Source organism: Fusarium venenatum (genome assembly GCF_020744135.1).
Source record: "Fusarium venenatum strain MPI-CAGE-CH-0201 chromosome Unknown EDB82scaffold_1, whole genome shotgun sequence".
NCBI classification, from domain to species: Eukaryota; Fungi; Ascomycota; class Sordariomycetes; order Hypocreales; family Nectriaceae; genus Fusarium; species Fusarium venenatum.
Window position 1 is genome coordinate 10,079,499 of NW_027072129.1, and position 23,004 is coordinate 10,102,502.

Below are 23,004 nucleotides of genomic sequence, written 5' to 3' on the forward strand. Positions count from 1 at the left end.
TTGTTGCTACGAAAACTGTTTTGAACCGAACAATCCCAAGTGACAACTTGGCTAAACCATATTTGTAGACCGCATAAGTATTGGTAAAAGCCTCTTTCAATCAATCTTGTGGCCTACGTAAACTCTTCGGCCGGCTTTCAGTGAAATGAGAGTCCTTAGTTGCAGCTAAACCTCGTCAAAACTTGAATCCGGCCTCGTCACGAAAAGCCTCGAGTTCCGCAAGAACTTCCTTCAGACTCGGTCGATCGTAGAAATTCTCTTTCCAGTCACCCTTCTTCATGCCTTCGATTCTCTGTCTCAGCCACTCCTCCGATGCATCAATCTCTGCCGACCACCAAGTCTTCGCAGTCTGTTGTACATCTTCAGGGGTAGAGAGCCCCATTTTCTCAAGTTCGCGGAGCACGAGTTGGTTCCTTTCCCTGACGATCCACCTACTAAGACCAGACCGCCTTCCACGCGTGCACCGATTGATCAGCCGCTGCATGGCTCCAGGAGTTTTTGTGTATCCTGGGAACTCAACCAGCGGCTCCCATCTGTATGAAAGCCAGACCGCGGCTCTTTGGGGAGCGCTATTCCCTTCAAAGATGCACCACAATACTCGACCAAGCATATACACCTCGCATGCCTCCTGTTCTTTTGGAGTGAGGCAAGCCCATGGAACGTTGTAGCCTTGAGAAGGCCATTTGTACTCCTCTCTATCGCCCATCGCCACCCAATCTGGAAGCATTTCAGACAAGAGGTTTGAGTATTTTTCACTGACTTCTGTTGGAATCTCTTCATCGATCGCAAGAAGTCTCACATATTCAAGTGCGTTGACCTCTGGGGCGGCAAACTCACACCAGACACCACGCTGCTCAAAGTCAACCATTACGGCATCACGAGAAGCTGAAAGTACGATGTTGTCTAGTCTGAGATCGGGGTAGAACATATCAGTAGTCGCACGAAGGTGCACCAGCGCCGACGCAAGTTGAATGGCCCACTTTGTCTCATCGGCCAACGATACCATGTTGTGAAGCTTGAGAAACGGGATCAGATCGCGCAGACTGCCATGGATATGGTATTCCAGCGTGAATCCGATGACGGCCACTTTCCCACCAAAGCCGCATTGCTTTGTAACCAGGTGGACTGGCCGAGAAACAATGTTCGGGTGCGATGGAATGGTGAGAAGTTGCCTTAGCTCGTGATACAGGTACTTTGTGTAACTGGTAAGAGCCTTGAAAATCCACGTCTTTCCTTCGATCTCCACGAGGCATACGCTGTCGTGAAGCTGTGAGACGTATACCACATTATCGAGATCGACCGTGGGAGGCAGTTCAACATCACTCCCCCAGGCAGCCTGGAGCGAGGATACAGACCAAAGCTGACGTTCAAGATAATGAGTTGGAGCGATAATGATCTCCGCATCGGCAACATTCTTGGGCATGTTTTTGAGCACAATCCTGGAGCCATAAGGAATCTTCTTGAAGATCCCAATAGGATCCTCCTGGCACGATGTCCAATGTTGTAAGATACGGAGTACATGCTGAGTGATGCCAAGATGCGCAATACGCCTCGCACTCGTGGTATGAAATGCCACATCGACGTCAAGAGCTTGTCGAAGTTCAGACGAAAGCTTTGATGGCTCGGGGATAAAAACATCTACCCGCATCGGCGGCATGGAATCGATAAATAAAGGCACAGCGTAGAACTGGCTCCCGAAACCAGTGCAGCCATCGATTCTCCAGAGAGGCCGCTTCAACGGGCTGAGGCTGTCGATACGATTCTTGGGATTCAGGACCGAGTCTTTCCAGTCAACAGGCTGGTCGTCCCGTGCCACTGATTCCACATCAAGGTTGGATGGCAGATTCGAGAAAGCTGCAGTAGGGTGGATAACATCATGAATTGATCCCTGGCTCAACTCCATGATATGGGCTGATGTAGTGCTTAACGTAGAAAACCGGTAGGATACAGCTCGAAATCAACGGAGCGCAGTGTTGTACGCCAAAGAGGTAGTAAGCAGTGCACAATGTCTTGGATGTTGCCCGACACGAACAGTCGATTGCAGATGAGGGGTTTCAGTTTCGGATGCAAGGGAAATGACCAAACAGTTGTTGGCAACGGTTCGTTGAGCTACAAGCAGAGCCGCCGAGACCGATTTAAAACAAGGCGGGAATTGACTCGCAATAAAATTCTACTGAGCGAAGATGTGAGCGTGTCAACAATGATGCTGAGAGAGGATGATCGTTGTTGTGTGACAATATCAGACCGACATGGATGGCACCGCCAGATTGGCGATTTAGGTGCTGGCTTTGACACAATAGCCGTGCTTCTGGGTCTTTTGATCACATGATCGAAGGATTGGGAGCTTGCCTGTTGGCTGCTCTTGTGAAACTGAGGGTGACAGGAACGGTGACGGCGGCGGTGACGGATCACAAACTCGTTCCTGTCTGGTGAAGAAGAGCAAGCAACACCGAAAGCTCGTTCGCGATGGCAATTGCCTACTGCTTTGAAACTTCAATGGCAAGATCCATTTTTCCTAACTTAGTTTCGCGCTTGACGTATGTTTCCTAAGGCTCCACCTTCCTGAGGTAGGCTACCTGAAAATCAAGCACCCGTCCGCCTCGAGATATCAAAAAAGCATCCATGTTAGTAGGTACTCTAGTCTGATAGAGAGCCAGCCCAAGCAGGTATCCGTAATCACCTGAAGCGTTGGACGGTACAATCAGCCTGCCGTTCCGCAGATTGACTGTCCTGTCCCCATCCGACCAAAATTATCATCGCCAATGCCAATACTTCAATTCTCGTTATAGATTTTCCGCCAGTGCTTGCTACTGTGTGCTTTCGGGAGCGAGGCTGTAGAATTTTATATCGCAAAGGCTGGGCGCGGTAAATGGGCTTGGCGGATTGTATTGTTTCAATCGTATCCAAGTAGTATATGATCTGTCGCGACTGTCGATGCCAGGCCAGTGTGGACCGTTGAAATATCATCGATGCATTCTGAAATGAACTATTCAGAAGATAAATGATCGTAACCTAAATAGAAAACAATTCAAGATATAGGACGGGGAACGGTGCACAATAAGGATTTTATTGCAGGTTGACGACTTGGTCAAGTTGTGCAGGATCCACAAGGAACGCAAGCTGGGGATTGCAAAGTCATGAAGCGGGGAGAAGCGGTTTTGCAATAAGCTCTCAAAGGAAGCTGGAGTCCAGTGGCATTGATGAAACGAGCCCATTGTGACGTTGACTTCAACAACTGTGCCTGCATGCCTGCCTTTGGGCCAAGGAGCTGGTACATCTCGGAGCTGGTCACGGAAGCCCTCGACTGGTTGAAAAACCTTGGGCTCCAAGCGGACAGGTCTGCTTCGGGTACATCACTCAGAAGATCTGGAAGCTCAGAGATAACCAGGGTTCAGATGAGACATAGTGCTCTGATAGCCCAGCCAAGGCTCGTACTGGGCGCCTAGGACGGCCCGAGGGCCGTGGATTGCCGTCAATATCGTAAGTTCCATAACGAATACCGTTTGCTTCTGCTTCCGCAGACGAATGCCGGCGTTTGGCCCTCAATTGTCAGCGTGGGGGAATACCGAAGTTTTGGTAACAAGGGCTCCTGGCAGACCGGTGAGCAGTCACATTCTCATTCCCGAAATACCGACCATTTGGATCACAAACATTAGAAACGTCATCTGCACTAATAAGCATGGTTTGAAGCAAACCGTGCCCCGATATTTTGATTTCTGACAAAAGGCAGTGCTAACCGACACCGAACCGGGAGAGGCGCATCGGAGAGCGATTGTTGATGCAACATCGAATATTGCCCTGGCCACAAACTGCATATCGTCTGGATCGGCCGAGGAGATTTTCGCAGTACACAAAGCTGACACTTGCATATCCTACGATCGAGCCCGCGGGGCTCCCGGCTGGCCGTACATATTCGTCCTGTTGCTGCTGCGTTGCCATACCATAAGACAGGAATTATAATTGACGCCTAGAGCTATCGGCCGGTGTGGAGCAGGATGTCTTAGACAAGTGGTCGGCAGCCGCTTACATGGCTGAAGAGAAAACGAGGTTGAGTGAAAAACCTGGCTAAACTGCAAGTAAAGCAGACCTCGCATCGTGCAACCCTTTCTTGCCTGGGTACATGGGGAGACGTGCATGCTATATGGTTGGATAAACGTAGAGGTCCAGGAAGAAGCTCCGTTGACATCTATTCGACAGACACCGGTTCGATTTAGGGGCACGGGAAGACCCATCGATGGAGACTAATTAGGCTAGTGGTAGAGAAGGGGTTCCTTCCATGTGGCATCCATGTTTCTTTCTAGATCCGCTAAAGTGAAGGTTTTTGTTCATACTGGCGCTGAAGGTAGTCTAGAGGAGTCGGAGAGGTTGGTTACTGGATCCGATTAAGACTTGAGATCGCTTCGGTCTGCAGTGTAGGGTACTAAGTTTGGATACGAAAGTTGTTTGGCTCTTTCCATCTCGAGTGGAGGCCAAGTCAACAGCCACCTACCTTCCCGCTTCCTTCCGTAGACCGTTGAGGACTTGAACTAACGCAAAGCAAAATTACCACGCATCCGTTGAGGGAAGGCGCAACCGCCACTTGAGTCTAACTTCCAATCACGGGATATCACCATGACACCTCCTGCCATTCTGATGAAAGCCTAGTGATTGTTTCTACAACATGCATCCTTTGCCATCCATCTTCCAGACCGGCGTTACAGGCTGATATCGTCAGGAACGTCCATCTGTGTTCTTTGGAAGCCCTGCACTTCCATGAGAGAAGAGGAAACATTTAACCACAGCCCGGCAAAGAGGGAGATATGCAGATACCGCCACTAATTTCCTCGCATGCATTTTGATGCAAGCAAACCCATCAACCAACTGATTACCTCGACACTCTCATGCAGAACCTTTGACCAGGCCGGTGGCAGGGCAGGGCAGGACAGGGCATCATGCCCACAACTCACATCGTGCCGTTAGTGTGGCTAGCGTGTTCCCAGCTCCAGCGTCTTATACACACCTAGCTCTTTCGTAAGAAACTCGCAACGATAACAACACCCAAACCGACGTCGATCGGTCCGATGTCCAATTCCAATATCAGGCTGTGAACAATGGTGATTTTTCGTCTCACCGGTCGCTGCCCTTGTTTCTTTCTCGTACCAACCAGAACGTTTGCGTGACGATAGCACACAAAAGTCTTATCACATGGTCTAAACCTGACGGCGCCCAAGTCACAGTTCTCGACTCGAGTTATTTGGCCGTGTTATCTGTCATCACTCGTCAGCCTTAGTTCACTTGATAGGTAAAGAACTAGGTGAGGAAAATTGGAACTAAACCCGGAGATTTGTAGGATTACGATGCATTCTTTGCATCTGGGGGCACTAGGTGCTGACAAACAAGGCTAGAGGACTGGTTGTCCATGCCGTCTTCTGAGGTGCCATTGCATTTCTTTATACACTGGGACGCACCTCTCTGCAGTTGTTCTCGCAGAACTCTTGATGCTGGTCTCAGGATGGTAAATGGACGAAACAAATCCTTTCTGCGAACCTGCTTGGCACTTCAGGATAAGTACTTTTGAGAACTTCTGCTAAATTGCGGAGTTGTTGATGTACCTCTTGCCTGGGGTGCAATGCCCAGGCGGGCTGGCGTTGCGAGACCTTGTAGGAGAAAAAGCAATTTGAGGATAGCACATCCAATCCTAGCTGAGCGGTTGTGCAGCCATGACCTACATTGGTCAGCACCATGTCAATCACATGGGCATTCTAATGCACGAATTAATCGTTGTCATGACCAGGCAGGCTCTTTGGCTATGCGTGCCATGGAACAATGGAGCGATCCAAAGATTCGACTGATTAGGCGGATTAAGCCCACAGTCAGACCACCCTTTCTGGATTTCCAGCAAAGCCTTCAACCTGTCGACAATAATTTTGTTTTACTCACGCATATCAGAGCTTTTCGACTATTCTACACCAGATTGGGAACTCCAGGCACACTGAACCGGTAGGGCGGGTAATATCCCAAAAAATCTCTGCCCTCGCGCACTACAATCAGAAGGCCCCTGCTACGCCCATGGTACCCCTCAGACCGGTCAAAAACTGCTCAGCACGAGGCCATGTAGACGCCGTCCTCACCGAGTCCACTTTCCTCTCTCACAGACTCGTTCATCATCGCCATTCCCAGCAGACCGTCGAGCCGTTGCTTGAACCGCTCAACGCCCAGTCACTACAGCCACCACACCGCCAGCCGCAGACTTGCTCAGCCCGCATCCCGCATCGGTCGTCATCCATACGATCGCGGCCACAGGCATATCATTCTGAGTTTGCTCAACGTACCGTTCGGTGCTAGCACCAGCACCACCGGTTGCCAGCTCCACGTTCTGTTACCAGTACTACGACAAACTAATCCGCCTTATTGCTAAAGGAGTGAATTGGGCGGACAAGGCTCCACGTCTTGTTCCAGTGGTATCTACTGTGCTCACATTTGAAGCTTTCCAGTACGGCTGCGAGCAGCACACCAATATCTTCTCGTGGACAAGGAGCCTCAACCATCTGATTGGGCTCATTCAACAGCCCCTACTTATCCTTTCTCAGCCTATCTTCCCCGGATTCTTCGCCTCCTTCATCGCATTATTCCCTTCTCCCGACCGTCTGGGTGCCTTTCTCTCGGTCGTTGTCGTCTGGGCTCCGGTCATCGCTGGCGCTCCACTCGGCGCACTACGGGGGTTTGAACGTCAAGTGCTCCGGTGATGGCTTTCGTGGCACCTTAGCCTACCACCACACTCCCCCCTCTTTCCACCCCGGCGTCGCTCGATTTTGACCACTGTTTTCGAGGTTTAAACCGGGCAAGCTAGTTTCTCCTTTGTCATTGCCTGTATTTCGTCGACTTTGATCCCCGCGTGGTGGTACCTTGACTTTTGTTCTGCTCCTACTACTGCTGCTACTAGGCCGTCTTGTTCCACACCCTGTCCTGTCTCACTGCAGCCATTATGGTAAGAGTTTCTCTCCCCGGTTGGCGGCAAGCTGCATGGAGTTATATCATCGATTCCCCGTCTCATCGGTTTCTTTGGATGGCCCCTGCGGCTGTTGCCAATCACCCCGTTCCCTCTTGTCGCCGCCCCATCGTGGCTCTCGTGCCATGACTCCCGACAAGCATCTTCTCCTTGATCTTGCCCCAGGCCCCTCCTATCGTACCTGAATGTGCGGTGAATTGATTTTTCTATAGAATCCGCATTATTCTTCTAAAACCAAGAGGCCTCTCCTCGAACTAGGGGTTGACGATCCTTCTTCCTCAATATCTTTCACCCCTCCTGTGGATCCTACTTATAATATCTTACCATATGAGATTCACCAAAGCCTTGACCAAATTGCAAGCTTCTATGGAGTAGCTTCCGGTTATCAAATACATCAACTACTTGATCAAGTGCATTGTAGAAAGAGAAGAAGAGTCGACCCGTCGATCCCAATGGCGCCCGAGCATGGATCAACCTCGTCCCAAGGACCTCTGATGAAGCTTCCAGTATCAGACCCTTACGACCCGCGCCATGACCAGTATGGGACCCCGTCAGGTTGGGACGGGTGTGCTCAAACTTCCATGTCATCTTCAACTTCACCACTAGCCAGACGCATGGCGGACCTCACCTTGTTCTTCTGCCCTTGTTGCGGCTGGGATTCAAGACAGTCGGACGGTAAGTGATTGCTATCCCTCATCCCGACTCACCTTCGGCACGCCATGATGCGCTTAGATCATTGCTCACACCAACACGGCAGGCTATCAACAGCTGTCGAGTGCCGCACCTGTGGTCTCGAGTCCAGATGCGCCATATGTAGCAGAAAAGCAACCATCTATGACAATGCCATCTTCTGAGGCGTATGATAACACTGTTCTGAGTACCGGGCCACAGCCAAGCTATCACTACCAACAGCCTGAACTGAATGTTACGCCTCTTGTTACTTTCCCTCTGATTCCTGACCAAACACCATTAGCTGAGCCTTTGATGAGTGACACTGGCCCAACTCAGCAACCTCTTCTACCAGGAGGGGATTTCTATCCTGGCCAAGCCTTCAAGGATGAAGCACCGCTGGAAACTCCAGTAATGATGAACAATCAACACCTCTTGTCTAAGAACTTTTCACAAGTTGAATATAACTCCAGCCCGAATCTTATTGACACGACAGCCCTTACTCATCACGGCCTTGTCCCTACCGATGGCGTTTCCCAATATGGCATGCTTGTCAACGGGCAGAATGGCGAAGAGACGGCGCAGAATGGCTGGTCCATCGTTGATCAACATCCCAACTTTGAGATCCTACTTCCTAACCAACGAGGAGGAAAGCGAGGCCCATTCAAAGATCCCAATCTCCGTGAACAAACTGCTCAAACCCGAAAAATTGGTTCATGCATCAGATGCAGGATGCAAAGAATACGCGTAAGTGTCGTAACCCCAACCGCTTCGTGTTTGTAAAAGTTGATGCTTTTGCCATCGTGAGCTGGGTTGTGAGTTGATTACTAACCGTATGGCGTAGTGTGAAAACAACCCAGAGGAGGAGGGAGGTCCATGCTTGACCTGTAAGAAGGTCTCCAACTCGAGGGCAGGGCGCTTTCCGTGTCTCAGATACAAGATCACGGATATCCGACTCTTCAAGCCTGGCCAAGTTCCTGGGTATGAATGGACGCGAAGATGGACTAATAACATTTCGGATCCAATACAGAGTTGGGCAACTGAAGAGCCGAGAACTATTTATCTCTCCGGGGGGCTTTCAAACAAGTTTGTCAAAGTCAAGGTTCAACGATTTATACCCCAAGCTGGCGACAAGCTGGAGCGGACATGGGATTACAAGGGAGTCAAGAAGTCGGTGACAATCCCTCCATATGCAATGGTGAACCTCGAAGAAGTAAAAGCTGAGTACCTGAACCACATCGAGAGCACCATGCAGGACGCTTTCACCAAGCTGCTTGGACCACCTGAAGGCCTCCTCTTCCGAACTTACCTACGGGCATGGAAGATTTTCAAGGACCCATCCACGTCGCCCGAGTGCGCCGACCTGATCCATCAGACTCTTTTGTTATGGATGTCGATTCGTTTGACAACCAGGTCGAGCTTCATTGTTGGGGAAGAGACGTTGGGCATGAAGAGGAATATTCTGGACGAGACCAATCCCAATCACGGCAATATCCCCCTTCCGCCAGTTCTTGGAGCCCAGATGGATCTTATTCTGATCCATCACATCCAGACCAGATTGCGAAGAGAGCTGCTAGACAAATTGCAGAAGATGATGTCCAAGAACAAGCAAAGCACGTGGTTGGTTACGTACCTTGTGATCTTTATCCTTCTGCACAACACAGCTCTCATTACAGCGCACGACGCTGGGTATGCAAAGAAGCACGGTATGAAGGTAAGAGACTCAAGCAAAACACAAGTGGTGTGTATGGGAAGAGAAATAGTTGCTGATCATGAGTGCACTCGTAGCGGCGTTTTGCGCGTGAGGAGAAGGTAAAAGAATATCATCTAGGTATGGTACCATTCTCTTTTGTGTTGTAGCACTTGCTGATTGAAGATGTGAAAAGGAGCCAATATTCTACTTGCGCATTTTCACTACTGCAACAAGGGCATTTACCCGTTTTCTGAGGATTGCAAAGACCAAGATCTGCGAACCCTTGCGGGTCTCGATGAGGAGAAGATCAAGTTTGTGCACAACACAAGCAATCTAGCTAGGCGATACGGTAAGTTTCCCAACAACTGACTTGATGGTCTCACCGTCGTGGAGTTTTTGTGGACGGGAAATTCACTGACGTTACGATTCAGCATTGCAATGGGAGAAGCTTCGGGAATCAGCTGTGTACGAGCATGATTACTTCTTCGTCAGTCAACTTTTTGAGACCAACTGGCAGCCTCGAACAACAATATGACAGGGTGTTTGATCGACAGGGGAACTTGTAGTTGTTTCGCCTTGGGCTTTCCGCCCGCAGGAGGTATTGTGATCTTGCATGATGTTGGTAAATGCTGTGCTTACAGCGAGGACATGGGGACTGAGACTGTACACACGTTGAAGAGGGCAGGGTATATAGCGGGGGAGGCAACGAATCACGGCCGATAACGACAATGATGATAACGATAATGGTGCTCCTTTGGCGGAATCTTCGGTATGGTTTGGTTATTAAAAGGCGGTCAATGGCGGGCGAAGGTATAGAGAAAGAATTGAACTGATTTGGTAATTCTGGGACGTGACTGGATGGATGGATTGTTTGGGGGAATGAAGATAGCCAAAAGATCGATCGGTCTTGTCAAGGTCTCACTAGACGGCCCGGCACATGGACCAGTTTGCGCTATCGGAGAGACGGACGTCCATAGAGCGGAAGAGACGGAAAGGATTATAGGTGGCGTTGTAACGCAACGCAACGCAACTCATTGCGCGTAACAAGATACAATATGGGCCGGAAAGGAGGTGACGCTGTGAAGAGGAAGATAGGTTGAAGAAACCAAGGAGCGTGCTCGGCCCCCTACAGAAAGAGGCGAGAGTTACTGACCGAGCGTCGAGCGATGACGGATCGTTGCGTTTTGACGGATGGCTTGTGCAGTGTTGCACGTAAACGCGAGGCGGATTGAAGGTTTATATGCGCCCAAGCTGCCTAGGGATTGGGCATGACGGGACAGGTGCCGGACGGGCCGGGCCTGGTCGGCGGCGCCTGGAAGGAATCCGGACCACAGAGGTATTATGATATGCTTTGTTCTAGTTTGGTCTTGTTGGTTTCGGTCTGCCAAGGTCAAGTCGGGTTGTCTGTTGGTGTAGCACGATGTTCTGTTGGTGTTGCAAGAAATGAGGGAGGGAAAGGATAGGGGAAGAGAGGAGAGGAGATGGTCTAACGAACAAAGAGATTGAAAGAGATTGAATCGACAAGGGGAAAGGAGAAGAAGAAATCGAATGAATTACACAGTTATCCCTTGCCTTTGCCCTGCCTTGCCCTGTTTTGCCCTGTTTTGCCCTGCGTGGTCTGGCCTTTGGGTTCAGTCGGATGCCCATGCGTTCGTTGGGTTTAACCCAATTGTTTGCTACGGGGAATGTTGCTAGGGCCCGAGACACTGAAGCTACTAAAGCGGGTGGCAGCACATAGTTCCCCCCAACCAATGACGTTAGAGAACACAATAGGTAAGTTTGAACTACATATGTCTAGAGGATTATCGTTTGATTGACTGCCGAGTTTTTGGTCTAACACCTACTTGACGGGAGACTTGGTATATTACGAAGTACACCATGCGAAAGATAGCAAGTGGCAGGCTGACGAAGGGTCAGGTAGCCACAGATTAGTAGTCTCAATACTAGCCTAGGGCGCCAATGCGGACCGCAGACAGCTGAGAAAACTGTTTTCCCAACGGCACCTAAAATTAAACAAAAAGTCGACTATTCACGCGTTCCTGGATATGAAGTAGTCTAGTGTCGTAGTCTTACAAGGGAGTGGTAACACGAAAAGGATAATCACGCCCTGGCCGTTCCCTGTGCTACGTGGGTTCCCAATGAATTGCACTGTGCTGGAGTTCGTGAGTTTTTTTAGCTGGTGTTTTGCTTTTTCTTCTTCTAAAAACACCAATTTGGTGCCAACCCATGCTAGTAAGGAACCCAACCGCAAGCTCCTATTTTTCTAGATACCTTTCTTTTCTTTTGCCTTTCTTTCCTTCTTTTCTGACCCATCTCATCTGTCGAGGGGGGGGCTTGACCGTTTTCTCGAGGAATGAGAGAACCCGCCCTTGGTTACAGTACTCTCGTGACTCGTCCCATTTCATTTCATCTCGTCTCGTCTCGTCTCCATTATCTTGGTCCAATCCATCGATTCCGCTTGCACTGTGCTTAGTGCACGTACATAGTCATCAAGGTTATCTATGTACTAATGCAGAGTTAATGTTACTATCCAGGTCTTTGAGCAACCAGTTACAGGCATAAAAGACAAAAGATTTAATGAAACCAGCGGTATGGCTTTTCCTCGGTTGCTTCGGTTGCTCCTGCCATTTCCCATTCATGAGGTAACTTGATAGGTAATGTTACCTACCTGCTACCTATAGCATATCGACTGTACCTGGCAGTCTGGGTACCAGGTAGATGGCCTTTTCAGGGGTACCATGATATACCCCAGGTAACTCTCTGGAAATACCGACCGCCTAGTTCAGCCAAGCCATGGTAGACAAGCGTGTACCCGCGATGCTGGGTTCGCAACCCATGTCTCCCGCAGCGTATCTGCAACCTTCCACGAGTGAGCACCGGTAAGCATGTAGCCGATCGAACAGCCAGGTACTCAAGCAAGTACGGAGTAGGTACCCAGTCTGCATCCTCCAACAAGCCCCTGGTCACGTTTATCTGAGGTTGTTACTGGGAAGACACGAAACCGCCGTAACCGGGAAACAACGAAGAAAGAAGAAATTCCTTCCTTCTCAACGAAAATTCTCTTCTCTTCTCCTCGTCATAGAATACCATATTAACGGGGAGAAAGAAAGGGGGGAGGTTGCAAGTAGCCGTGTCGTTTCACATCCTTCCTCACTTGAGCCGCTTGAGATGTCCGATCTTTAGTACAAACTACTTCGCAGCAAGGGCCATTGGGTATTCTCCATACACTCCAGAAAAGCTATAATACTAGCATCCACTGCTAGTCTAAACGTTCTTTGATCTACAACCTCAACCTTGACCTCATCCCAGTCTGTACATCACAAGACCATTTCTCGGTTCCATCTGCCGACTTCTATAAACTACTTATACGGCAGTATCTGTCGATATCTCCTCCCCTTCATTGGTTATCAGTCTCTCATCCACCTACCTCTTGTGCTCCTTTCTACTTTACAAACGGTTCACATCTTCTCGGCTGTAAGTTGCGCTTTCCTTTCGAGGAGTTAAGAGTTTCGAAACGCCTCCAACGTCACTTTTGTACTTGCCACGATAGTTCAACGTTCCTTTTTGTTATGTCCTTCCTTGCCCCAGCCGACCAAGACATTTAAACAAGCACTTCGCTCTCCAGTTTCATTCCTCAATCTCTTCTTGTTCATCACACTTATACCCCATCCATACCTACTACGATCCCCATTATCCATCATCTTTGATATTAACTTTCATTCTACCTCTTGTCTTACACACTAGGCAGATACCAGCCCGTGCCCATTCCCCAACCATCTACATTGCTTATTTCCTCGCCCGTGGAACAGTCTGGCTTATACAAACAGTTCAGTACCGAGACGTCCTCCACAGAAAACCACTACCAATCCTCCCCAGGAACCACTATCATGACATCTCTCATGCCTAGGCCCGGACGGGCCGCCGTTGAACTAGCTCTTTGTGCCACCCGTGTAGTAGATGCGCCGGCTGGAATCCCCGAAGGATGGCCCAGATCACTACATGTATCTATGGCATGGTCCGGTACTCAGTTCAAAGATGAATCGGAGTACATCTTGACTTTGACCGAGACGCAAATACAGGAAGCCGAACTGGCTCTGCAGCACTTCAAAGGTACGTTCCTTGAGCCTCCCCTTTTGTGGCGTCCGGGATGTGGCTTACACTAAATAGCATTGGGTCTCGATGGGGATTGTGTTTCCCGAGACAATTTCCCCCTTCCTACTTTGGGATCTCTCCTGGATCGAGTTCGCCAAGACGTCCATCAAGGCAAGGGCTTCGGTGTCATTCGTGGCCTAGACCCGCAGAAGTACTCCGTCGAGGATCTGACGGTGCTATATCTCGGTATCCAGTCGTACATCGCTAGCTGTCACGGCCGCCAGGACCGAAAAGGCAACATGCTTGGTATGTGTTCATTATTTGAAAACTGGCATTTTTTGTCCTCGACTTTGCTAACTTGTTTCCAGTTCACATCGTTGCCGACAACTCTTCGAAGCTCAAGGCTGGCCATCATCGTCATTCCACCTCCCCCATTGTCAGTACATGCACCTGCCATCAATACAATCACGCTAACTTGCATTCCAGACTTTCCACAATGAGGAAGCCGGCGACATCGTGAGCTGGCTCACTCGAAACACAGCCGTGTCAGGAGGCAAATGCATCATCGCATCGGCCTACACCGTCTACAATGTTCTTGCCGCCAGTCGCCCTGACATGATCCGCACACTGTCTCGCTCTGACTGGCCGTTCGCCCTGTAAGTTATGTCAATCATATACGAAGAGCAGATCAACTGACTTGTTGCTGGGATAGGCCCCGCTTCCAATGCCGCCCTGTTCTCTTCCACCACGATGGGAGAGTGATTATGAACTTTGGGCGAGTGGCCCTGACAGGGAACGCGGTTCACCCACGGTCCAGCAACCTCCCCACTATTACTCCACGCCAAATGGAAGCTTTGGATTCCATTGAGAATATTGCCAAAGCGACTCAACTGGAGATTAGCACCCGGCCAGGTGACATGCACTTCGTCAACAACCTCACAGTCTTGCATCGTCGTGAAGGTTTCGTCAATGGCGAAGCTGCTTCGGAGCGTCGTCACTTGGTGCGCATGAGACTTCGTGACAATGAATTGGGATGGAACCTTCCCATGGACCTGAGACGGGAGTGGGATGATGCTTTCAACGAGGACGCCCCCAAGATCTGGCACATTGAACCCATGCCGGATGGCTTCTTTCCCCTCAGGTCTCAGGCCAATTGAAGTTGGGCTTGCGACCAACACAATTGTGGGGAGAACAGAGAATGTATACGCATACATGATCACAACTCGGCAAACATGACGAGGTTATCGAACGCTTGTCGGTATTGGAATAAAGGCGCACAAGAAAGGCAAGGGGTAATATGGGGGTAATGGAAGCGGCGCTAAAAGTTATGCTACACGGTCATCATTCGGGTATTGAGTATGTTTTTATTTGGTGTCACGGTCGGGGAAAAGCAACGGACATTGTTTTCTTGTCTTTAGGGCGAACCTGGCTATTAGTATCTGCTTTACGTTGGCGAAGGGCAAAGGGCAAGGGGCAAAGGAGAAGTAATAGCTTTATCGGAAGTCTGTATTAAACAAATCCCTATGAATAGGTGAATACATGGAGTCGCATGCAAAGATCGATGGATGTTCAGGAACCAGGAGCTGTCAAAAGTGAGATCTAATAAGTAACAGGGATAAAGTAAATCAGCCCCAATGCGACCCAGCTGGCACATGGGCTCACCCATGTCGGCTCTAACTTGGCTCATATCGAAAGTGTCAGGTGTTTACGGGTCTGCGCCCGCGAATAGTGCCATAGGTCTGCACAGAGCGCATGGAGCAGCTTTACGATCGGCAAAAGAGTGTCGAGATGGCTGAGGGCGAAACTTGTCCAAGCAATGACATGTCATGTTTTGAGAAACTAGCTAGCATCGATGAGACACACTTAGAACGGCGATGAGATCAGAGACATGCGAGAAGTGATAAGGTATCAAATCAATTGTCTATCCCTAGCCACAATCAGGTCAGACGAGATTTAGAATGAGGATGAGGCTGGCGGAAAGTTGGCAGGGGCATGAGCTGGAGCTGCAGCTGGAGCTTGGGGCTGGAGCTGGAGCTGGGACGTTGGGTCTACGTACTATGTGATGATAGACTGGTGATCATGGTGTGGTGACAGGGATATTGGCTCGCAAGGGTGTGTTTGGTGGTAACCAATCCGAGAGGCTACCATCAGAAAAGATGTGGCTTCCGTCGATGAAAATTGGGTGACACAAGATGAGCGTTGGCAAGGGTTTCAGATGTAGAGATGCATTAGGTGGAGGGAGATATGGAATGACCGATGAATGACTTGTCCAAGTATTCAATATAAAATGCATCGAGTTTCAAATGATTGGTTGAGTTATGAGAGTGAGGCAGCAGATACGATGAAACCATTGGACAATGAACGAGATCTGGATCAAACCATTGGTGTCAGAGTTGCACTTTTGCGGTCGTTATTTACCTGCATGAACTTTACTAAATGGCCAAGTCTACTATTATACAGCAGCAAGGACGAAGCGAACTAGAAAAAAGCCCCGAGGGAATCGACCGGATTATGCTATTGCTTTTTAAAAGAGCTTGCGTTGCGTTACTTGCTTTGTATCTCCCCGTTGTCTCTCAAACTCCCTCCCTGTCCAATAGTTGCTTCTTTCTTCACTTTCACCTGGCACGAGACGAGGGTCTCTCTTTTCTCGAAACCAACTCTATCACTGCACTGTGCTATAAAACTGTTACTGAAGCGGGCAGATAATGGCGGTCAAGACCAAGGTTATGGTCGATGACGAAGGGACAAGACGATTTATGATGATCCAAGGGAGAGTGGCGCGGCTGCTGTCAAATGTTCCAAGGCATCGTCAAAACTACGAGTTGGTGGGGAAACAGGTTGATACAAGACATTTTCTCTTATCAAACAACGAATTATAGTCTACGGAGCAACTCCAGGCTATCAATTGTGACTTGACAACCAGCAGTGAGCAAGTTTCGCAGGGAGACATGACGATAATTGTGACCATGATGAAAGCACTGTTTGAACAGAATAAAATATGACGAGACAAGAATAGAAACTTTAATGCATAGATATCAAAATGACGAGACGGTATGTAAGTACATAATACATACAGATACCTGGTGGAGAGAAGAGACAACTGCCTCAGACGAGATGGACCTAGATTGAATGCCTGCTGTGGAAACGAAACAGTCCCATCCGCACCGCCTTACCTGAAAGATGATCACGGGAGCGGCGGCACTGGCACTGGCACTGGCACTGACACTGGCGGCTGCGCCTGGAACGTTAAGCGAGCCCCGCTGATACGTTATCTGAATACAGTGTTTATACAGTGTTTATATCTAGCGTTCTTCTCACCGGTTCCCAACGCCTAGCAGGTACGCTAGAACAAGTCCCTCGTTAGCGTCACGAGCAGCTGGAGATCATGGCCCCAGCAGACTTGGCCCCTGTCTTGCTAAGGCAAGGCACCTGTGAAAGCTTTAGGCTCAGGTATGCTTGCAAGGGGTGCACAGTGCCGCGAAGTGAACCCAATTGGCCACCTTCCCCTTACCGTACGTACTCCTTCTTCGTTCGTACTGCACGTCCCCTTCCCACTTCCCCCAATCTCAAACGCGCAGGGGATCGGCTTTCGAGGCTTCCATCTTCCAATCTTGAAAGAAGCATCATCAACCAGCATCAAACTCCAATCCCGAGCCGCATCACGAGTTGACGCATCTCGGACCCATTCTTTTTTCTTCTTCCACTCCTTTCGCCCTTTCCTTCTAATTTCCAGGGCCTGGATTTTAGCATTGTTTCACTGTCGGCCTGCTACTGTCAAGTCAAGCCAAGCCTACAGTATCTCGCCTCCACTGTGTCAAAGGGGTACATCACTCGTAACCTATGCTGGTCGTAGAGGGCGTTAGTTGAGACAAAGCACAGCGATTACCACGCATCGCATTACAGCTCAATACTTCCATCACAAACGCCCCAGCCTCGTCTCATTATGGCCGCAGCTTCAGGGTTGCTCAAGGGAAAGGCTGGTTCTGGTTCTGCAGGATACCAGCCAGTTTATCAAGATGAAGGCGATGGACACGATGAGGATCATCCGGCACCCCACGTCCAACCGATTGCTCCCCGGGGTCCAACGCGAACCTACCGCAATATGGTGATCCTTCTCTCGGGCCTTGTCGTCATCCTCATGGCCATGAACCTCTACCTCAGTCTTCCTTTGGCCTTTAGTTCCGGCTCCGGCTCATGTCCGGGTGACCCACCCCGAGTGCCCCAGTATTTCCAGACATCGCCGAACCTATGGCCCGGTGTGACGGAGACTGGCAAGCCGGCTTTCATGGCCCAGACTCATGTCTTCGAGCCCACGGCTACTTTTGTCCCCAATGATCCGCTACAGACTTCCATCCCCATCGAGGGTATGAAAGAGGGTAACCGCAGCATCTTCCAGATGATGGGTTACCTAAGTCCCTATTCTCCCTCCACCGGTTTCGGTGTTGATGAATATCCTATTCCTCCAGGTGCAGAGATTGTTCAGGTCCAGATGCTGTCTCGTCACGGCGCCCGTTACCCAACCCCTGGTGCAAATGTTGCAACCCTCGGTGAACGTCTCGCGAATGCTTCAGCGAGTCTCAAGACCACCGGAGCCTTAGAGTTTCTCAACGATTGGAAGTATGAGCTCGGCAAAGCGATCCTAGTGCCGAGAGGTCGCCAGGAGCTTTTTGAGTCTGGTAAGAGATGATCAGTCCAGGATTGCAGCGTGGATTTCAGTTAACATTGGACCACAGGTATATTGCACAGCTACATGTATGGTAGCTTGTACAATCCCCAGAGCAAGCTCATTGTCAGAACCACCGTATGTTGTGTTATATATAATTATATTGTGTCGATGAGCTAACTCTTCATAGACACAAGACCGTATGCTCAAGTCTGCCGAGAATTGGATGGCTGGATTCTTCGGCCTCGAGTGGTAAGTTACGTTCCACGAAACAACTCACAGAATACTGATACCAGTAGGACCAACAATGCCACCATTGAAGTCATCATTGAAGCCCCTGGTTTCAACAACTCACTCGCCGGCAGTCTCAATTGCCCTAACGCAAACAAGGCGGACTATGTGACCCCTGTGGCGGCATGGTATGAGAAGTACTTGAAGGATGGTATGTCACAAGTGAAGACTATAACTCTGAGATAAACCCTGACAAATAAAATAGCGACTGATCGATTCAACAACGTGACCGAAGGCTTCACCTGGACTGCAGCGGACGTTTGGGCTGCACAGAATATGTGTCCTTACGAGACTGTCGCCTATGGCTTCAGTAGATTCTGTGACCTCTTTACTTATGAGGAATGGGAACACTTTGGCTACTCAATCGATCTGGGATTTTCTTCCGGAGCCGGGTTTCAGAGCCCTATCGGCGTATGTACACTCTTCCACTCATATGGGCATTGCTAACCATTGATACAGAGAGCAACCGGTCTTGGCTACCAGCAAGAGGTTATTGCGCGCCTCAAGAACCACACCCTTGGTTACTCTGGCTCGCAGATCAACACCACTCTGGATGGCATGACAGAGACATTCCCTCTGAACCAAAGCCTCTACTTTGACTTTTCTCACGACACCAACATCATCTCTATTCTGACAGCTTTCGGTTTCCGCCAGTTCGCCGAGGATCTTCCCACCGATAAGTACCCTGGCGACCACGAATTTGTCGTCTCCAAGATTACACCCTTCGGTGCCCGTCTTGATATCGAGATCATCAAGGCACCCCATCCTGTCTCGCCGGATAGGGATGGCTACCAGGAAGGCAAGGAGACCAAGTACATTCACTTTGTGCTCAACCAGCGAACTGTACCCCTGGGTAAGAGTTTCCCAGAGTGCGATGTCAACCGAAAGGACGGCTGGTGCGAGCTTGACACGTTCCTTGAGGTTCAGGACAAGATGGCCGAAAAGGCGCAGTTTGATTACTCTTGCTTTGGGGATTACCCGGCGCCGCCGTATGGTAAAGTTGCTGATGGAGTGCCACCATCATAAACCATGTTGTTTCATTTACAGTGAAAGCATATAGGATATCATTTAGGTTTTGTAGATGGACACGATACCATTGAGTTATGGACCTGTCATTTATTTATCTTTTCATGGGATTTAACATAGCACGGAATTGATATAGAGAGACACGCCAGGATATTTGATGTTATGTTTACTGGTAGTGGAAACAAGTCATCATGCGATATACATTTCAATCATAATGTTCAAAATGCACTCAAGAGATATGAAAGTATGAAGAAATAATCTGATTCAGTGACTACTATCTGTAATATCAGATTGCACGATTATATGTACGTATCCAATGACCTGTGTCGCTTTTCCCAAGCCATACACATCTACCGCCGGGTATTCAAAACAATAAAGGCATATACGTCGACGAGTAGATCATTCCTTAACGCCACTGCCTGCTACTCCCAGTATCCCAAAGTATAATCAAAAACAAAAAGAGAAGTTACTCTCGTGACAAATAAAACCCTCTATATCAAACAAACAAGGCTAACCGACTCGCAAAGACAAGGTTGCAAATTGCAACTTTAAGCATGCTTCTCGTTGATGACCGCGTCAGGCGCAATAACATCTGGTGTGTTGAGAGAAGGAGTCTTGCGGGCGTCATCTGACTCGCTAGGGTTCATCATGGACTGGTGCTCATGGATCCCATGAGTGGGCTCAAGGACGTCACCATCCTCAGCGGGCTCACCACGTTGGGGGCTCCAGGCAAGGAAGTCTCGGCGAACCTCAACGTAATCGTAGGAGAACTCACCATGCTGGTCATCGTCCATGCCAAGGAGTTCGGCCTCCTCGGAAGCACGGAGCTTAAGACCAGGGATGAGGTCAATGATCTTGGCAATGATGGCGGACATGACAAAAGCGTAGGCAGAAGCACCAACAATGGCAGCGATTTGCCAGCCGATGACAACGTAGTTGCCATCCATGAAACCACCCATGACACCAGTGTTGACGCCGTCGAGGCCGATGATGGAGCCGCGAGCGAAGAAAGCGTTGAAGATGAGACCGACGATACCGCCGACACCGTGCTCAGCGAAGACATCGAGAGAGTCGTCAATTCGGATGAGGAACTTGACTGTAAGATACGGTTAGTCGCTGTGGCAAAATATGTATTGATGAGTTGACTTACTCTTGGTGGCAAAGTTACAGGCGACACCAGCAACAACGCCGAGAATGATACTGGCCCAGGGGTCGATGAAACCAGAGGCAGGAGTGGCGGCAACGAGACCGGAAATGGTACCAGAGCACCAGCCGACCATGGACCATTTGCGGGCCAGGCGGAAATCGAGAATGCACCAGGTCATAGCGGCGAACATGGCAGTGAGGCAAGAGTTCCAGCAAGCCATAACAGCACGAAGGTTGGCACCGAAGGAAGAGCCACCGTTGAAGCCGAGCCAGCCAAACCAGAGGAAGATGGTACCAAGGGTGATCAACGAGATGTTGTGAGGGCGGAAGTTCATCATCATCTTCTCGTTACGGCGGCCAAGAACCCAGGAGTAGGCAAGAGCAGACATACCAGAACCGATCTCGACGGGAACACCACCGGCGTAGTCGAGAACACCGTTGACGAAACCCCAACCGTTGGGGTTCCAGACCCAGTAGGCAAGAGGGCAGTAAACGAGAGTAGCCCAGAAGAAGATGAAGACCATGCTAGGAATGACACGGCCGCGTTCAGCAACAGCACCAATGGTAAGAGCAGCAGTGACAGCGCAGAACATCATCTGGTAGAATGAGTATAGAAGAGCTGGGATGAGAGCTGATCCGACCGAAGGAGCACCCCAAACGTGTCTGAGACCGAAGTGCTTGAGATCGCCGATGAAAGGGTTGTTGGAAGTTGTGGAAAATGCGAGAGAGAAACCCCAGAAATACCACTGGAAGACGATGACGGAAAAGGACATCATGACGACCCAGAGCATGGAAAGAGCCGACTTTCTTCGAGCAAGACCGGAGTAGAGAAAGGCGATACCGGGAACCATAAGAAGGACGAGACAGGCTGAGACGAGAATGAAGGCCTGGTCACCAGATTGGTACCATTGGTTGAGGTTTTCGGTAGCTAGAGGAGAATCATGTTAGTAGTTGCTTTGCAGTGGCATCCTGAAGCCGTGATGTTGTTATTGTAAGTGAAAACATACTGGAATCACCACCAAGCTCCTCGTTGGTGCCATTGAAAGGCGTTGGGGGTCCGGGGACAACGTAAGACATGTTGGATTATCGTATATCAAGTGTCGTCGGGCTTCGTTTCGTATATTCGGATGATGTTTGATAGTGAAAGATGTCGAGAAGATGAGGATCGATGAGATTAAAGTAGTCAGTCCTTCTCGGTTCGGCTGGCGAAGAAGGTATAATCCAGTAAGTGATAAGAGAGACCGGATGAGGAAGGAAAGTTCCACCAATTCTAGGAAGGTATGGAAGTAACCTAGTTGGAATAGAAAACGGAACTGAATATGGAGAATAGAGACGAGGGGAGAGAGAAAGGATCTGAGACGGGGAAAGACTTTAATATATTTGTTCGAGGTGCTATATCAACCGTATCTAAGGTAGTCATCCTAGGCCCATTCTCCACGAGCCAAAAAGAAAAAAGGGTGCCATGGGATGGGATGGGGGGACAGTCCAATCTGCTGCAGATCTTGCTTGTACCCAAGATAGAGGCGCGATACATTGGATTCGAGACAATAGATAGCAGTTGGGCTGGGGGAGGGAGATAGAGATTAGCTAGAGACAGGGCATGTCATGGCATGGCATCCATGGGCAAGCCGCATAGATAGCACGGTACGTACTGGCAACCCAGCATTTCACAGGGCTGTACAGCACCTATTTAGTCGCTGTGATACCGCCAGCGGTTGATCTGACTCCCGCTAGATACAGCGCGTAGTAACCAAATGGACTCATAAAATTGATATCTTTATCGGTACGTACCCAGTTGTTGATAGAGATAAAGATAGCGGCAGGTACAGTACCGACCCTAGCTTCTTCAACGCTTATACCTGTTGGGTAAGGCGTCTACTATGTCGACTCCTCTTTGAGCGCCGTTCTCGGCTGGTTCCTGGGATTCCCAGATCGGAGGAACACCCTTGCCCTGTCTTTGGTCTTGTCTTGCCGGACAGAGTCCGTTCGTAGAAGACGCCCTTACGAAGATTGAGGCATTGAGGCATTGCATGAAGAAAGAAGGAAGCTTATTCTGCACGAATGATCACTCAATTGTTTATATAAATATACTCGCAGAATAATAAAATAAAAACAAAATAGGTCACACAGATAATCCTTCATGTCTGGTGTAATGCCCGTACAACCAACTAACTTACTATGAATGGGGGCTGTCTTCTTGGGCATCAGCACAAAACAAGGGTGTGCATGAAAACCTGAATACTTCAATTCATTGGATCAAGAGAACCTGGGGACAGAGAATGAGGAAATCCTCCTCCGAAGAAAAAAAGACGGGAATTAAAACGCGATTTCTTTCCCCCTGAAGACCTGGGGTTTCGTTTGGCACACGCCATTGACGCGCGATATCATGGAGACAGACAAAGCGTGGGGTTTTCTGGTCCCCAAGACAAGGCCTTG

The 23,004-nt window shown here is 49.5% G+C and overlaps 5 protein-coding genes across 5 annotated transcripts; 3 read left to right on the top strand and 2 right to left on the bottom strand.

Annotated features, from left to right (window-relative positions):
- Positions 1 to 48: 48 nt before the first annotated feature.
- EDB82DRAFT_105917 (uncharacterized protein) lies at positions 49 to 2,289 on the bottom strand. The gene has a single exon (XM_025735665.2). The coding sequence runs from the start codon at positions 1,901 to 1,903 to the stop codon at positions 176 to 178; it is 1,728 nt and encodes a 575-aa protein (XP_025587914.1). The 5' UTR covers positions 1,904 to 2,289; the 3' UTR covers positions 49 to 175.
- A 5,151-nt stretch (positions 2,290 to 7,440) lies between these two features.
- EDB82DRAFT_522034 (uncharacterized protein) lies at positions 7,441 to 9,885 on the top strand (the record flags this gene model as incomplete). Its single annotated transcript, XM_025735643.1, has 6 exons — positions 7,441 to 7,663; positions 7,746 to 8,404; positions 8,502 to 9,371; positions 9,446 to 9,488; positions 9,544 to 9,699; positions 9,782 to 9,885. 6 exons carry the CDS (start codon positions 7,441 to 7,443, stop codon positions 9,883 to 9,885), a joined length of 2,055 nt encoding a protein of 684 aa, XP_025587912.1.
- A 3,352-nt stretch (positions 9,886 to 13,237) lies between these two features.
- Positions 13,238 to 14,599, top strand: EDB82DRAFT_472755 (uncharacterized protein; the record flags this gene model as incomplete). Its single annotated transcript, XM_025735632.1, has 5 exons — positions 13,238 to 13,460; positions 13,518 to 13,748; positions 13,811 to 13,878; positions 13,929 to 14,098; positions 14,155 to 14,599. The coding sequence occupies 5 exons, from the start codon at positions 13,238 to 13,240 to the stop codon at positions 14,597 to 14,599; spliced, it is 1,137 nt and encodes a 378-aa protein (XP_025587911.1).
- A 2,427-nt stretch (positions 14,600 to 17,026) lies between these two features.
- On the top strand, positions 17,027 to 19,658 carry EDB82DRAFT_492473 (histidine phosphatase superfamily). The gene is made up of 6 exons (XM_065608409.1): positions 17,027 to 18,118; positions 18,176 to 18,243; positions 18,296 to 18,357; positions 18,405 to 18,547; positions 18,602 to 18,807; positions 18,856 to 19,658. Exons 1-6 carry the CDS (start codon positions 17,386 to 17,388, stop codon positions 19,420 to 19,422), a joined length of 1,779 nt encoding a protein of 592 aa, XP_065465936.1. The 5' UTR covers positions 17,027 to 17,385; the 3' UTR covers positions 19,423 to 19,658.
- Positions 19,659 to 19,681: 23 nt separating this feature from the next.
- On the bottom strand, positions 19,682 to 21,645 carry EDB82DRAFT_442786 (ammonium transporter AmtB-like domain-containing protein; the record flags this gene model as incomplete). The annotated part of the gene is made up of 3 exons (XM_025735599.2): positions 19,682 to 20,518; positions 20,573 to 21,496; positions 21,576 to 21,645. 3 exons carry the CDS (start codon positions 21,643 to 21,645, stop codon positions 19,971 to 19,973), a joined length of 1,542 nt encoding a protein of 513 aa, XP_025587908.1. The 3' UTR covers positions 19,682 to 19,970.
- Positions 21,646 to 23,004: the final 1,359 nt, after the last annotated feature.

What these genes read in the sequence shown, in the direction of transcription:
- EDB82DRAFT_492473 (XM_065608409.1), top strand. Translation starts at nt 17,386, where the DNA reads ATGGCCGCAGCTTCAGGGTTGCTCAAGGGAAAGGCTGGTTCTGGTTCT. An exon ending in CCAGGAGCTTTTTGAGTCTG is followed by an intron (nt 18,119 to 18,175) that starts GTAAGAGATGAT and finishes ATTGGACCACAG; the next exon opens with GTATATTGCACAGCTACATG. An exon ending in GGATTCTTCGGCCTCGAGTG is followed by an intron (nt 18,358 to 18,404) that starts GTAAGTTACGTT and finishes TGATACCAGTAG; the next exon opens with GACCAACAATGCCACCATTG.
- EDB82DRAFT_105917 (XM_025735665.2), bottom strand. Translation starts at nt 1,903, where the DNA reads ATGGAGTTGAGCCAGGGATCAATTCATGATGTTATCCACCCTACTGCA.